The sequence below is a fragment of the Hydra viridissima genome, unplaced genomic scaffold, assembly GCF_058129835.1.
Source record: "Hydra viridissima isolate aposymbiotic clone 2 unplaced genomic scaffold, HvirCarnegie_v1 scaffold_2, whole genome shotgun sequence".
Taxonomy (NCBI): domain Eukaryota; kingdom Metazoa; phylum Cnidaria; class Hydrozoa; order Anthoathecata; family Hydridae; genus Hydra; species Hydra viridissima.
The window spans coordinates 3,368,426-3,383,243 of NW_028324301.1; the positions used below are offsets into that span (position 1 = coordinate 3,368,426).

The 14,818-nt window shown below is 27.7% G+C and overlaps 3 protein-coding genes and 1 pseudogene across 4 annotated transcripts; 3 read left to right on the plus strand and 1 right to left on the minus strand.

Annotated features, from left to right (window-relative positions):
- The first annotated feature begins 531 nt into the window (after positions 1 to 531).
- Positions 532 to 9,261, plus strand: LOC145181696 (uncharacterized). Its single transcript, XM_090077860.1, has 3 exons — positions 532 to 579; positions 5,658 to 7,730; positions 8,315 to 9,261. The coding sequence occupies exons 2-3, from the start codon at positions 7,528 to 7,530 to the stop codon at positions 9,123 to 9,125; spliced, it is 1,014 nt and encodes a 337-aa protein (XP_089933986.1). The 5' UTR covers positions 532 to 579; positions 5,658 to 7,527; the 3' UTR covers positions 9,126 to 9,261.
- Positions 694 to 1,939, plus strand: LOC149891589 (uncharacterized). Its single transcript, XM_090077859.1, has one exon. It carries the CDS (start codon positions 694 to 696, stop codon positions 1,888 to 1,890), a length of 1,197 nt encoding a protein of 398 aa, XP_089933985.1. The 3' UTR covers positions 1,891 to 1,939.
- LOC149891590 (uncharacterized) lies at positions 2,181 to 5,611 on the minus strand (annotated as a pseudogene). The gene is made up of 3 exons (XR_016449646.1): positions 5,258 to 5,611; positions 4,873 to 4,948; positions 2,181 to 4,739 (listed from the first exon to the last, which is right to left on the minus strand). The product of XR_016449646.1 is annotated as an uncharacterized LOC149891590 (transcript).
- Positions 8,315 to 14,707, plus strand: LOC145181703 (m7GpppX diphosphatase-like). The gene is made up of 4 exons (XM_080056853.2): positions 8,315 to 9,500; positions 11,385 to 11,695; positions 14,044 to 14,268; positions 14,404 to 14,707. Exons 1-4 carry the CDS (start codon positions 9,374 to 9,376, stop codon positions 14,668 to 14,670), a joined length of 930 nt encoding a protein of 309 aa, XP_079912979.2. The 5' UTR covers positions 8,315 to 9,373; the 3' UTR covers positions 14,671 to 14,707.
- Positions 14,708 to 14,818: the final 111 nt, after the last annotated feature.

Here is a 14,818-nt window from a genome sequence, read left to right on the forward strand (position 1 = left end):
ATGATGCTTCTAAACATGGTTTTTGCGTGGGAGTAAAACCTATTTTGGGTAAAGTGCCAGCTTTCAATCTTAATAAAGCGCATTGAATGCTTTCATAGTGATTCGGTTTTGGCTGGCACTTAACACTTTTGCAAAATATACGATAGACAAAAAAAAAAAAAAACTTTTTTGTTTGTATTCGTTTGCTCACTTGACACAAAGAAAGTTGAAAAATAACTAATATTATTAATGGATGCGGAAAGCTTGGTGTACACGCACGAAAGAACACATGCAAGAGGACGAAAAAATAGTTTTTTGAAAGTTAAAACTTTACTTTATCAGTTACATGCTAATTTTTATAAGATGCTAAAAAAAAACGAAAACTTACAACAAATACGTATTTCTAACAATAGAAAAACATCATTAATTACACAAAATATTATTAATATATTAAAAATAACTTCAGTCGCGTGGATTAACATCATTAACAGTTAAAAGAATGTCATTTAATGGCTTGAAATTCCAGCATTCTTTTAAAATCGAATTTTCAAATTTTTTTTTTTTTAGGGTCGTCCGTGAATTACGCGACGCTAAATTTAAGCATAGTCATAGTATTTAAATAGTCTGGAAACGCGGGTCGTCTTCTATGGATTTCGTTCAATAACTTGAACATTTAAGGGTGACCGGACTGAGAGTGCATCAAATAATTTTAAAATGACTTTTTCTGCCGCAGTTTCTAATAATTTAGATGAATTTGATGCTGTTTTAGCTGCTATTGATGAAGATTTGTTGGAGACTGATCCTAATTTTAGTTCAACTGTTGAGTTAGCTGTTGGAAATATTCCTAACGCAAATGAAGAGCGTGTATTTTTGTGTTTATATTGCGAAAAAAGATGTTTATCACAAGGTGGTTTAACTCGTCACCTCAATGCCAAGCACAAGGACAAGCTTATTGATAAACAGTTTAGTAAAGAGAAAAAAATAGCAGAGCTTATTCTTCATTCTAATTGCTTTCAAAATTACTTGATTCAGAGTGCAGAAAAGCTTGCCATAGATGAATGCTACCCTACTAAAATAAGAACTGAATTTAAAAATTTTAAATTGACATGTATAGAGGTCAATACAGCTTATTCTTTAATAAAAAGTATTATTGAATCATTTGATGGAAATGCTGAAAATTTTTACCCAGCTTTCTACAAAATATTTTCTGAAGCACCAAGTCCTTTTAAAAATCTTAGCCAAAACTGCACTCTTCTTTTAAGTTTTGAAGTTGCTAATCTTGTCTTGGCTCATCTGACTGGCGCCTCCTTTAATAATGATGTTTTAACATTTAAACATGAATCTTATCAGTTTACTGAAAAAGAAAAATCTATTATCGCTTATCTTAGTGGTTATGTTTTTGGTACCTTTTATCGTAGAATTAGATTTAGTTCTAACATGTCTAGTTTGTATCATAAACAGTGTTTATCATTTTTGCTTGCTGGTAAATGTACAGGAGAAACAATTTCTTTGCCAGAGCATAAACATGTTAATTTGCATGATAGGGGTGGTTTATGGAAAGTAAGTAAAGAGGTTATTTGTATCTTTACTACTGCAGAGTACCATTTTATTTCTATGGCAAAAAAGTCATCTCATACTATCAATTGCAAAGAAATAGTTGATACGTTAATTAAAGACTCTTTTGTGCTTGTTAACTTTTCAAAAATTATACATAGTTCAACTGAAAAAGTTCAAAAAGAAATAGCACTTAATTTATTAGAAGATCTTCTAACTCTGTATATACGTGTTCGTACATTTTCCTATGTGAAAGATAAGTTGCAAGCTTTCAAGATTTCTAAAAGTCAAACAAAATCAAATGCATTAAGAAAAGCAATTAAAAAAAAAGTCTCAACTTTGGAACAAGGACATTAAAGACTTGGCATGACTTGGACTTATGAAAACGGCTATTTTCATAGCCACATATCTTTTAAAAATATTAATAGCATATTACTAACTACTCCTGAAGTAGTAAAATGAATACTTAATGACTTACTTTTATGATGTATAAGTTTATGATATATTTCATATTGATATTGTATAAATCAACTTTGATATATACAATATCAATAACAAAATTAATATAATTGTTTTTTCAATTTTAAATTAACAATAACACATCTAATACTTTATAGTGTTACCATTTTTTTAAATTGTAAGATAAATTTTGATATAGACAGATCTTTAAAATTGATTATTTTTGACCAATACATTTATACCAAAAAATATTTTAAAAATAGTGTACTACATTTTTAAAAAAGAAAATAAGTCGAAATCTATATATGTTAAATTTTAAGTGAAAAATATTAATAATTGAACTCATCAAAAAATATTATCTTATGTTTAATACAGTTTTTACTTGGTTTAAATTTTTTTTTAACACGATTTAATACTATCACTCGTATTATCTGTATAGCTAATTACATTTCCAGTTACAGGAAGAAATACTTTCTGATTTCTTATCATGTTATCATTGTAACCAAAGTCATTAACAGATGGATTATCTTTTCGTGATCCAAGTGATCGTTGGCGTCCAAAATAATTTTCAATTGGATCCTGACAAAAGCGTTCAGTTAAAACATATTTTACATTTTGCTGCAGTAAAAACTGAACAGATTCTATAATTGAATGAACTGTAATCTTCAAACCTTCATATGTTTGATGGGCAATGAACATCTTTGATTTTGAAATTTTTGAAATATCTCCAGGATGCTCTTCAATAGATTTTAACCAATCTTTAAAGTATTGCAAAAAAACACTTTGTAACCAAAAAAACCTATCATCATTTAATGATGAGAATGGAGCTAGATTTGGTTTTAGATCAAATTTATGACCATTTAAACTTCTTATATTCATTATATCAAAGAAGCTATCCATTAAGGCACAAAACTTAGCAGTGCCTTCAGCTTCAGGTGGTCCGTAATGTAATAAAACTTTTGATACAGTAGAACTTAGCACTTGAGCAGCAAGTTTAACATTCATTATTGAATATGGCGTCAATTTTATATGTTCAAAAGTGAGTTTAGGCAAAATATGTAAGCCACATTCTCTGTCCTCATAAAATATATCAGCAATATGATTCCACAATATGAACATACCACCATTCCACATATATCTTGTTCCTTCTGCATTTTTTGAGTTAGATAAACAGTTACGAACTGTCTTAATTAAATGTGGTGGGTCAGATATAAAATAAATAAATCGTTTTTCTGAACTAAAATAGTTAAGGGTTCTATATGTGACATCAACATGCGGATTCATATCATCATTACGTGTCATGGTAAAATGCATTTTAAACAACTTGCGATTTGCAGAAGCTCCATCACAAGTTACAGCAATAACTTTTAAGGAATTTAATTCACAAATTCCAATTGCTTTCCAAAGCAATGGAAAAATTTGACAAGCGGTGGCTCCAGTTGTTGCAAAGTTAGCTAAACTAAATTTAAAAGGATTGACAATACTACGAACAAGAAATACTAAAACATGGGTAGCAAAATCATCTACTTTTGGCAAAGTTGCTATGTTAACATCAGCATCACCAAGATCAACATAACCCACAATCTCCCCAGTGTGCTTGTCCCAAACTAAGTTTTCCTGAATTTTCATTTCATCCATTAGAATGACAATAAATTTTTCTTGCTCCGAAAAATCTTTGGTTTTTTCTTTTAATTCATCAATTATTTCCTTATTGAATCCACGTTTAGGTTTAATGTAATTTTTATAATCACGTAAGCGACGACGACTTGGAAGGACAAGAAAACCTGTTCCTGATTTCTCATTGTAACGTATATCATCATACATTGCAGCAGACTTTGATGCCAGTGAAAGACAGTATCGAATTATTATAGGATGATATCTTACATTAGTTGGAGATAACCTCAAATATTTTTGCTGCTCCTCCCAAAATAGCTTCATAAAAGGTGAGATTTTGTTTTGATCTGCATTTGACATAATTGATATTAAATCATCACTTAAACTTGAACTGATAGTCAGGGCAGATTTTGAAATTGAATTTTGTAAATCAATGATTTTTTCTTTCAACTCCTTATTTTCAATTCTATAGTTTTGAATTGTTAACTTTAGGCGATCTGGAGAAGTCAATGATATTGGTGCATTAAGTTTAGCAGGCTTTTTCGCTACACTGTGCTTTCTTTTTGATGATTTGGAAGACTTAGAAATTAAAGTTTTTTCATTTATAATACAGTTATCACAACATTTCAGTTTGCTCAAAACTGAACATGTACTTGATCTGAAATACTCAGTTTGATAAGTACCATGAAAGTTAAATTCTGTTTGATTATATATTTTAGGGACACAATGTTTGATGGCAGACTTTTTTGCTTCATCGAGTGAGACTCCTAGACAAATACTATAACTTGAAATAACTTTGATCAAGTTTGACAAAGTGATATTTTTCATTGAACTGTCATAACTTTTATAAACTTCATGGGTTGATGGTAAACGCCAGGCATAAATGCGAAGTATAAATGTTAAAGAAGCATCAATAAATGTCTGTTTTTGTAACTGCATGAATTTCATCTTTTTCAAAAATATGAACGTGAGAAATATTATTATTTATATTCCAACCAGAAGGAAGATTAAGATGTACTATACGCTTAGTAAATTCTTCCATTGGTTTGTAACATTCCTGGATTGAGTTTGGTTGAGTATTTAAATTGGATTTCTTATCAACTATGATTTCTGCAGATTTACGAGAAGTTGTGCTAAAATAAAATTATCAATTCAAGTAGTTTATTTGCAATTATACAACAGTATAAACAAAAAACTATTTTCATATATATATATATATATATATATATATATTCTTTATTATTTTTCAAAATAATTTTATTTTACCTTGAAATAGAAAAACTTTTTTGTGGTAAATTTATTTTTGGTATTGATCCAGGAATAAGTGTAGTTTTTAAATCATCTAAAATTATAAAAATGTACCTGAATTTTCTTGTTTCCAGTATAGATACCAACACAATGTTAATACTGATATAATATTTGTCAACTAATCCAGCTAAGTAAACTTTATATAAAATATAAAGTTTATTAGGCTCTATTAGCTAACATTTCAAATAAATATATTTTGAAGATAACGTATTATATCTGAAGTCATCCATCTAATTATACAGTCAATGAAATGCTTCCATATATTATAATTATATGGCATATACAAACCAATTTCTTGAAGCAGCAGATATATTGAATATATAAAATACTCCAATTTACTCACGACGAAGAAGTTGATCCTTTGTGTAATGACGTTCACAAATATAAAGATTTCTTTTTTCGATTTGAGCTTTTAATCCTTTGTCAATCACTCTGTCATGTGTAATTACACTTATTAACTTCTGTCTCCAGTTTGCACTATATTCGTCATCTTTTGTTGGAATACGAAATATAGACAATCCAACATGATTTCTTGATACTGAACAACCAAATATAGCGCAATTGGCTCCTGGCATTTTCAATATTTATCACAGAGTAAATGAAATTAAGTAGCAGCTAAGTACTATGTTTACAATTTGATGCACTCTAAAGTAGTCTGAGCACTAGTATTGAAAGGAACTTAAGTGTTATGAGAAAACGGCCCGCGTTTCCAGACTATTTAAATACTATGACTATGATTTAAGCAACAAACAAAATAAAAAAGATCACAAGTATTCCGTCGCAGAGCCTTTAACTAAAGCAATAATTAAAATTAACCTTTAAATAATGAGTGATTCTTTTCATTTGCAATAGCTTGTTATCAACTATTAATTAAAAATATAAAAGTTTTCCCGTTCAAAAAATCAAAATTCCATCCCTTAATTTTTACTAAATCCGTGCCCTGCTACAAAGACCTCCAGAAACATGCCACAGGACCACAGGTTAAAAAACCCTGTTCTAAATGATGGTTGCTGAACAAATTCCATTTGACAAGTTCAATTATTTACTTGTGTAACCTAACTGGTTGTTATTTTTCCGGTCGTAGCTTTGCAATCTAACTTGTAGTATAGATCATAGAAAAATTAAAACTGTGCTCTCAAAAAACCCTTTTTGAGTGCTTAAAATATGCACTAAAAACGACTTTTAAAGAGGGTTGATTAAGTTTGCCTTTTATGCACTTAAAATAGATAAATATGCCCTTTTAATCTGATAAAGAACCTTAAAAACAATAACCTTATCTCAGACCGTGAAGAAAATTTATTTGTGAGCTGTTTTTATGAGTTAACCATCTTCTTACTAAAGGCACACATTTATTATCAAAGCAGTTTTCTTTGACGCTCCAGTCTTACTATCTAGTTCCACTTATGGGTCATCGGCTAAAGTTGGACAATTATTTACCAATCTTATACTAGTTACTTTTAAACATCGATCACTCAAACAAGCAATATTTCTCTAAATTTCGATTTTAAAAAGTAGGTGTAAATTTGATTCCTTATATGGAATATTGGCAGTATAAGAAGACATTAACCTTATAACTAACCTGTACACAAATTTGAAATTATGAAAAATAAATTACTCGTTAATCAGTATAATATAGTCTTCTGCTCTAAACCTTAGAGCCTTTTATACAAATAAAATGAATGGCCCAACACAGATCAGTCAATTGGCTATAGTTTATGAGTGCAATCGGGTGGAAATGTCAAAAGCGTAATTCTGTTGTTTTTAGCAATATCTATTGAATCTATCAATGCATGAATATCATGACTGTCTAAAAAATAGTTCAGGCTTTTTACTTAGGAAAACGACAGATTTTACTATCATTATCACTTGTTCTTTTTTCGTTTTAAAATTAGTGCGGCATGAACATGAACAAATTTTTTTGGTCATTATTTTTCATTTAAAATTTCTCAAGAAACATTGATTTTTCACAGTCATTATGGTCAAAAAAATCCGATTGGGAGATGAATTTGTAAACTTGTAGATAACCCTGCGGTCTTGTTATAAAACATCGTGACAACCTTTTATGTAACCTTCTGGGTGACGCCATGTTATGACCACCCAAATGTAGAACGTTTGTATGAGTCTTGCTCTATCATGTGTAAGCAAGTGTTATCGCAAATATCAACACTATGCTGTTTTCCTCATTTAAGGATTGTTGAAGGACTCTGGGTTGTATACACTGGAACGTATCGGTCTTAGACTTTCTAGTGATAATTTAGAATTTTGTCAGTTTTCCTGAATTTAAATTAGCAAATACAGTAAACAATTAAAAAAAACATTCTTTTGGTGCTCAAATGAAATATTTTAAAGACAAAAATAGAGCGCTGTTATTTTTATTACATATTCTAAAAGGCTTTTTTTCTTAGAACAAAATGTATGAAACAAAAGATGGGGGAAAAAAATAGCATTAAGTGAATTTAAAAGGAAAACAAACATTTAATACAATTTCGCGGTGGTAGATAAGAAATATAGATACAACGGTTTAAAGCAAAAAGACACTAAAAGAATGCGATGCAAGTCTCTAACTCCTAATAAGACTTAAGTTGAAAGCCAAACTTCAATTTGAAACCAAAAATGGCAAACTGTGTACTTATATGTCTTGCACTTGCTACCATCCAATTTGGTTTTGGATTTTATGCAGTGATCTTTTCAAAATATGGAAAGGACAATAATGTGGATCCCTTAGTTTTTTGCCTTCTTCGTGATGCTTGTGCTGTTCCTGTTTTGTCTTTAGCTGCATTTGTTGCTGAAGGAAAGCTAATGGTACTGAATTTTAGGTAATAAAATTGCAAACAATTAATAGCATATTTTTTTACACTTTAAATTTAAATGGTTTTTAGGCCACATGATAATTTTCACTAAATTCTCTGTAACTGATGACAAATGACTGGTATAATATATAAGTTATTTCTTAAAAAAGTTTTTATCCAATATTGTATCTTATTTTATATTTAAATTGAATAATCATGCATTTCAATTTAAAAAATATCAGTTGTTGTTAAAAACTTTAAAAAATGTTTATTGAAAGTTTGCATTATCTGTTATTATAAAAGTATATGCCACTTATACTAAAACCTTTTTTTTTTATCTAGGATTGTAACCCAATTTTTCTTTTTGTTAACTGTCTGTGGTTTCTACTGTTTATTATTATCAAAGAAAGTCTATTTAGCTCAATCAAGTTTGTCTAATTTGGATTTATTTTTCTTAAAAAAGTAGCATAGTTATATTCAACAATTTTTAGAGTATGGTTTAAAGAAAATGCAAAGACATCCTATAATTTAAGCTTTATATATAAAATAAATGGATTGTTATAAAATGGATTCTCATCTAAAATCTTATTAATTTTTTTTTTTTCATCTAGAGAAGTGGGGATTTTCGCTCTTTTTGGCCTATTTGGATTGTGTGCTGGTCAATTACTTTACCTCCTTGGTATTATTTATACAAATGCTGCAGTTGCATCTATGTTCCAACCAATTGTACCTGTTTGGAGCTATCTTCTTGCTATTATATTTAGATCTGAAAAATTTCCTAAATTAAATGACAAATTAGGGTGTACAAAAATCATTGGGGTTTTTATTGCTACTTCTGGTGCTATTCTTGCCTCAATTGGAAAAGTCTCCACTGCAATAAAAACCAATAGTAAAAAAAACTCCTCTTACATTTTTGGTTATTTATTCCTTCTTGGGAATACATTAGCAGCTGCACTGATGATAGTCTTACAACGGAAATTTATATTTCAAAATTGTTCATCAAGATGGCGTAACTATCCCATTGGTTCAACGGCTTGGATTTATTTCTTTGGTTTTATTTCAACTGCTATTTCAAGTCTGTACTACATTAACAAACCTGAAAAGTTTCAAACTATTACTAAAGAAACCTTATTTCCTTTAATTTATGCTGTATTTGTAACTTCAGCTCTGTGTTATATGTTGATATCTTGGTGTAATAAGGCAATTAACTCAACATTGGTTACTGCTTCATGGCCTTTACAAGTTTTTATAAGTGTGATTATGGCCTACTTTATTCTTGATGAAGTTCTTAACATCAAAGAAATTGCTGGTGGACTTATGATAACTTTGGGGATGTGCCTAGTGTTATTAGCTAGTTACAAAGAAAATATTAAGAAAATGCCTAGTAATGAAAATATTCTTGATCCTTTATTGCAGGAGTAGGCAAAAACTTGGCAAAAAGCAAAAGTTATGTTATATTAGTTCTAGTAATATTTTATGTGTGCATTTTTAGATTGCAAAAAAATTTTTAAAATGGACATATTTTTTCATATGGAAAAGTAAATATTTTAGTTGTTATTATTCAATCTTTTACAAATGTTAACTGTTTTAAAAAAATGTAAAAGAAAAAAAGCTGTCTGAGTTGCAATATAAACATAAAATATAATATTTTTCTATTAAGTTTTTTAAAAATGGAAGAAAAACCAGTTTTGAAAAAGAGAGCTGTTGAAGTATGTAAAAAAGGCCTGGATTTTGGAAGTTTTACAATAATTAAAGTTCTCTTAAATGATACAAAATCAAAAAAAATTCATGTGCATGGTAAGATGTTTTTTGGTTAATATATTAAAAAAGTTATTACAGTGAAATGTCTGACAATGCAGCTCTTATGATTTATAGAGATGACTGTGAAGAATGTTTTTTTCTATTTAAAAAATTGATCTAAAATATATATACAAAGAGTAAGTTCTAGTGGTTAAAATTAAAATAAAATTATGTAAGATATTATAAAATAAAATTATGTAAGATATTATTTTTAAAAAAATTATATAATTATATAAGAATAAATTATATAAAACTAATTATATAAAAAAATATTATGTAAATTGTATAAATATTATATAAAATTATATAGTTATTATATAAAAAAAAACTTCTCAAAGTTCATTCTGGAATATTTTTGGGATTTTTTTAAATTGATACTTAGGTTATTATTATATATTACACTTTTTTTATATTAAATTTTTGTTGTACTAATATTTTTTAATTTAAGAATTCTACCAATGTAGGTACAGCAATCATCAGTATCAAAAATGCATTACAAATAATGTGGTTTATTACAATCTTTACAATAATTTTAGTGGCATATTGTTAGATAAGAGCAGACATTAGATGTGAACTGTAAAAACTCGGGTTTTTTTGAAAAATTTGTGCATGAGCAATTATAAAACTTATAAAACACTTTAAAAGTATAAAAGATAATGCCTAGTTAAAATCAAAATTGGCAGCAAATACAAAATAAACAAATTATACATAAATCTGATGAAGATTAGTTATTTGTTTAGTAATTTAGAGCATATTTTTAACATGTGTGTCATACTTAGTTTTCAGACATTTCTTAAACAAATAATTATAAATGGAAAATTGATTTTATATGCTTGCTTGGTTTCTTTTTCTAAATACCAGGTAAATGATAAAGTTCAATACTTTGCAGGAGCATTTATTATCTGAGCATTGTCAGGTATTTGATTTGACAAAATTAAAACACTTTGTGTTAAAGGGAATATTTTTCCCTTAAGCACAAAGAATCCTTTTTTATGATAATTTATAAGGATCTGATGAACACAGTAGCCAATGAAATAAATCTTCATTCGTTTTTGCTTATAAGCATTCACACAAATAATATAATCTTTGCTTTTTAAAGTCTTTTTTTCAAATTTCTAAAGACAATTAACATAATTAGTAAAGCCATTCTGTCAATTATATCAGTCTCATAAATACTTTGTTTATTCATTTACAAAATATATACAGTTATGCAGCATTATTGCTGAAACACTTAATTGTGTCAACTTTTAATCCAAAAGACAGAGTAAGAAAAACTAAATGCAATTTTTCTATAAACTTGTGTTCTGTATTTTAATAATTATAAAGGAATCTCAAAAATTTTTTTTTTTTTTTTTTTATGTTGCTGTTATTTATATGGACAGTCTACAACTAAAATACTTTTAAATATAAAATAAGTTGGGCTATTAAAGCCAAGTAGGCATTTTTAGGCAATCTATGACTACCATAGTTATATAGATTAACAATCTAGTGGTGATTTGTATTTTTCACATTAAAAAAGCAGTTGATAATTTCATAATTTTTTTGGTAAAAATTTATAGGTTTCAGATATATATAACAAATTAAAAATAATAAGTACACATTAGATTAACTGAAAAAGTGCTTTTATCTTACCTGTATATTCACATTCTATAAAATGATAAAAATCTTTGAAATATTTTAGTATATTAACTGAAAAAATACTTTCATCTTATATATTCACATTCAATAGAAAGTTAAAAGTTTTTAAAATATTTTTGTTAAAATGTCAAAGATTCAAAAAGCATCAGTAAAGAAAACATTTAAAATTTGGTTGGAGTTTTATTTTACTTTTATTTTAATTTTTTTTGTTTTACACTTTAATTAATTTTATTTGGTTTTCAGGTCGTTTTAAAGACTCTGAAGAGGACACCATTATATTGCTTGAAAAACCACCTTTCTCTGATGACTCTATTCACAATATTTTATCTTCTGAGACTCATACCAGTGAGGAGTTTTCTAATGATGTTTACAGCCAGCACACAGCTATGCCACAACCTTTTTACAACACTATAGCTGCGCAAATTATTAGACCTGCAACTTCAAATCATATAAACAAATATACTTACCAAAAGTTAAAAGTTGTTGAAGAATCTCCCGATAGTTATCAAAAAATCACTTTACCCTATGTCATGGAAAATTCTTTGCATGTTGAAGTATGTTGAATAATTACTTCAGTTTATAAGTTTGATTATGAAATAAGAAAAAAGAAGAGAATATTAATAAAATAAAAAAAAAATAAGAAAACAAGTTTGAATACATGCAACAATTAGCATTTTGATTATTCCAATTCATGGTATTAAAACTTCCCTGCAAACTAAGATATTATTTTAATTTATTAAAAAAAGCAAGCATCAAACATTTTAAAAAAACAGCAAAAAAAAAGTATTTTTTAATTAAAAAAATTATTTCAATATTATGAAAGATTGCAAGCAATGATAAAACTCAAGCAATATATAAACTCATGTAAAAAGCATACGGTACAGCAACATTAGTACTGTAACTAAGGTAGATGATTACAAAGCAGCTTTACTGTGTCTATGAACAGCATCCAACATTTTATAAACACAACTAATCATTGTTTGCACAGTGTTATTTTTGACTTTTTCCAACCAATATTGGATTCTCATAGTAGTTTAGTAGAAGACATTTATTGTGGGCATGTGCATTACGCATAAACTCAAATCTGCTAAAAAGGCTGTTTTTTCAACTAGCCTCAAAATCCAAGCATTAATTTGCTCTTTAAGAGTTTGTGATCAAGTTATTTCTTGTGAAATAGTCTCTTATTACACTTTCTAGTTTTAGGGCTCCAGTATATGCTTGAGTATATTCTGCCTATGTTATTAAACTCTTCATGTATGCTCTCATGACCTTGCTTCCCATAATCCAAGGCGCACTCCCTAAGTATTTAATAGCTGAAAAAAATTTATTTCATTGTGACACTTTGATTACTTGTAAAACAGAACTTTGATTTGTCATGTTTTGAATTGTCATGTCTTGACTTTTTTGAACTTTGAATTCTCATGAATTAAATGTCAATCTCCTCCATATGAATTGGGGGCTATCAATCTTTTACATCATTGACAACTGGGGGGAATTGTTTGGGGAATTGAGTTGTATGACTTCACTATGTTGTTCATCTACAAAACTAAACTAAAAAAAAAATTATTATATTTGTATTATAGGAGATGTATCAAAAATGTCAATTGGGAATGATAATAAAGAGATTTAATGCCAAGATTGCAAAAACCTACATAATAAACAGAAAAATGATTTGTCATTAATGCCTGAAAGAGTAAATAAAAAATAATTATTAAATTTAAATTCAAAAAAATCCATGCTTAATATCTTGTGAACATCATTCTTAATGAATTAGCAACTTTGATAAGTTTGATATTGCACTCCACTGCAAAACAGATTTAATTTACTATTGGACCAATTTCTTTTTTCAATTCATCTTTAGAACATTCTGCAATTTGCGCCAAGAAAGTATGCGAGAACCGATGGGTTTAAATCTATTTAAAGCAGATTTAAGCCCATTAATTCTTGTATCTATATATTAGTGTAAAATCAACTAGTTTGAATAACCAAGTTTCTGTACCTGTAATTTCAGTTAACTATCAAGTTGCATCTTTTTTATCTCTAAATTTAAAATGTATTTTAATAGGAAATTTTGATTCATATATTTAAGCACCATATATTATCATTGACAGAATAACATTTTAAAAAACTATTGGAATTTGATTTATTGTTCTTTTTTAAAATGTTTTCTTTTATGTAGGCCATAAATTTACAGTTTAAAGATGTTTTGATTATTCAGTTGTTAAACCTAAAGGATTTTGAAATATACTTTCAAATATTTTGTTTTAAATTTTTGTGCTCACAGAATTTGCATCAAAGATCCTTTAAATGTAAAAATCAAAGCATTATTTTTTTATTTTTTTGTCTTTTTATTACTGAAGTTAATTTTTTTATGATTTAAATGACTTACTAAGCTTAAAAAATTATTTTATTGTTTTTAAAAAAAGGGGTCAACTTTGTAATGATTTTTCCAGGTTATCTATTTTTTAACAATTTTTCCCAATATTTCCTAATTTTAAACAATTTTAAATGATTTTAAATGTTTTTATTAAATGATTTTACCAACTTTATAATCATTTTTACAAATTCTGATGGTTTATTACCTACAAATAATGTCATGCCAGACTTAATCTGTATTAGCAAGAGAAATTTTTAATAAAGCTCTCTTATGCTTTGTATTTCATACATTGTTATTTGACTTTTCACTGTTCAAAGCTCACTCAAAACATAACCTTTTAACATCTCTTAAGTGTAAAGTCTCATACCTTATTTAAAACTAGTATTTGATACAATTTGAATTGAAGTTGAATTTCCTTTGAAATATTTTTTATGGATGTGACAAATTTTTCTATTATTTACATTTTTGTAATATTTGTGCTAATAATTTTTGTGATATTTATACTAATATTTTTGTATTTTTCAGTGGGTTTATAATATTCTTAACCATAAATCTGAAACAGAGCGTATCATATATGAAGACTCTGATCCAGAAACAGGTTTTATTCTTCTACCAGATATTAAATGGGATGGAAAACAAGTTGAGAGTTTATATGTATGTGCGATAGTCCAAAATCGAAACATCAAATCTATACGAGATTTAAACGAAAAACATTTGCCCTTGCTGAAAAACTTGCTTACAAAGGGTTTGGTAATTAGTTTGAGTTGTTATTTAGAATAATTTTTAGTTTGTATTTGAAATAACAAATTGTAAATATTTAATTGTAAATATTAAAATAAAAGAAGCTAATTCCTTGTTTCGTTTAATAAAATTTTTTTATATCAGGAAGAAATTGTGAAAAAATATAGTGTGTCTTCTGATGAGATTCGTGCTTATTTACACTACTATCCATCCTACTATCATCTTCATGTTCATTATAACCACTTACAAGCCGATGTTGGAGGAATATCTGCTGAAAAGGCACATCTTTTAACAAATATCATCGATAACATTGAAAATATTGCCAGTGATTACTATCAAAAGAAAACTTTAACTGTTCTTTTAAGGGAACAAGATCCATTACTTTCTTTGTTAACAAACAATAAAGTCTGACGGTAATGATTTTACCAGATTAAAATCTATTAAACCCTGTTGTTGTTGTTTTTTCACATGTGTATTTTGTTTTTTTATTTACAGAATTTTGATCCTGTTAAGATTTAATATTTCATATCAATTGCTTTATATTTTTGTTTTAATGCTC

Excerpts from the sequence above, each read along its gene's own strand:
- LOC145181703 (XM_080056853.2), top strand. The coding sequence starts at position 9,374 with ATGGAAGAAAAACCAGTTTTGAAAAAGAGAGCTGTTGAAGTATGTAAA. Across the intron at positions 11,696-14,043 it reads AAAATTCTTTGCATGTTGAA|TGGGTTTATAATATTCTTAA; the intron begins GTATGTTGAATA and ends TGTATTTTTCAG. Across the intron at positions 14,269-14,403 it reads ACTTGCTTACAAAGGGTTTG|GAAGAAATTGTGAAAAAATA; the intron begins GTAATTAGTTTG and ends TTTTTATATCAG.
- LOC149891589 (XM_090077859.1), top strand. The coding sequence starts at position 694 with ATGACTTTTTCTGCCGCAGTTTCTAATAATTTAGATGAATTTGATGCT.
- LOC145181696 (XM_090077860.1), top strand. The coding sequence starts at position 7,528 with ATGGCAAACTGTGTACTTATATGTCTTGCACTTGCTACCATCCAATTT. Across the intron at positions 7,731-8,314 it reads CTAATGGTACTGAATTTTAG|AGAAGTGGGGATTTTCGCTC; the intron begins GTAATAAAATTG and ends TTTTTCATCTAG.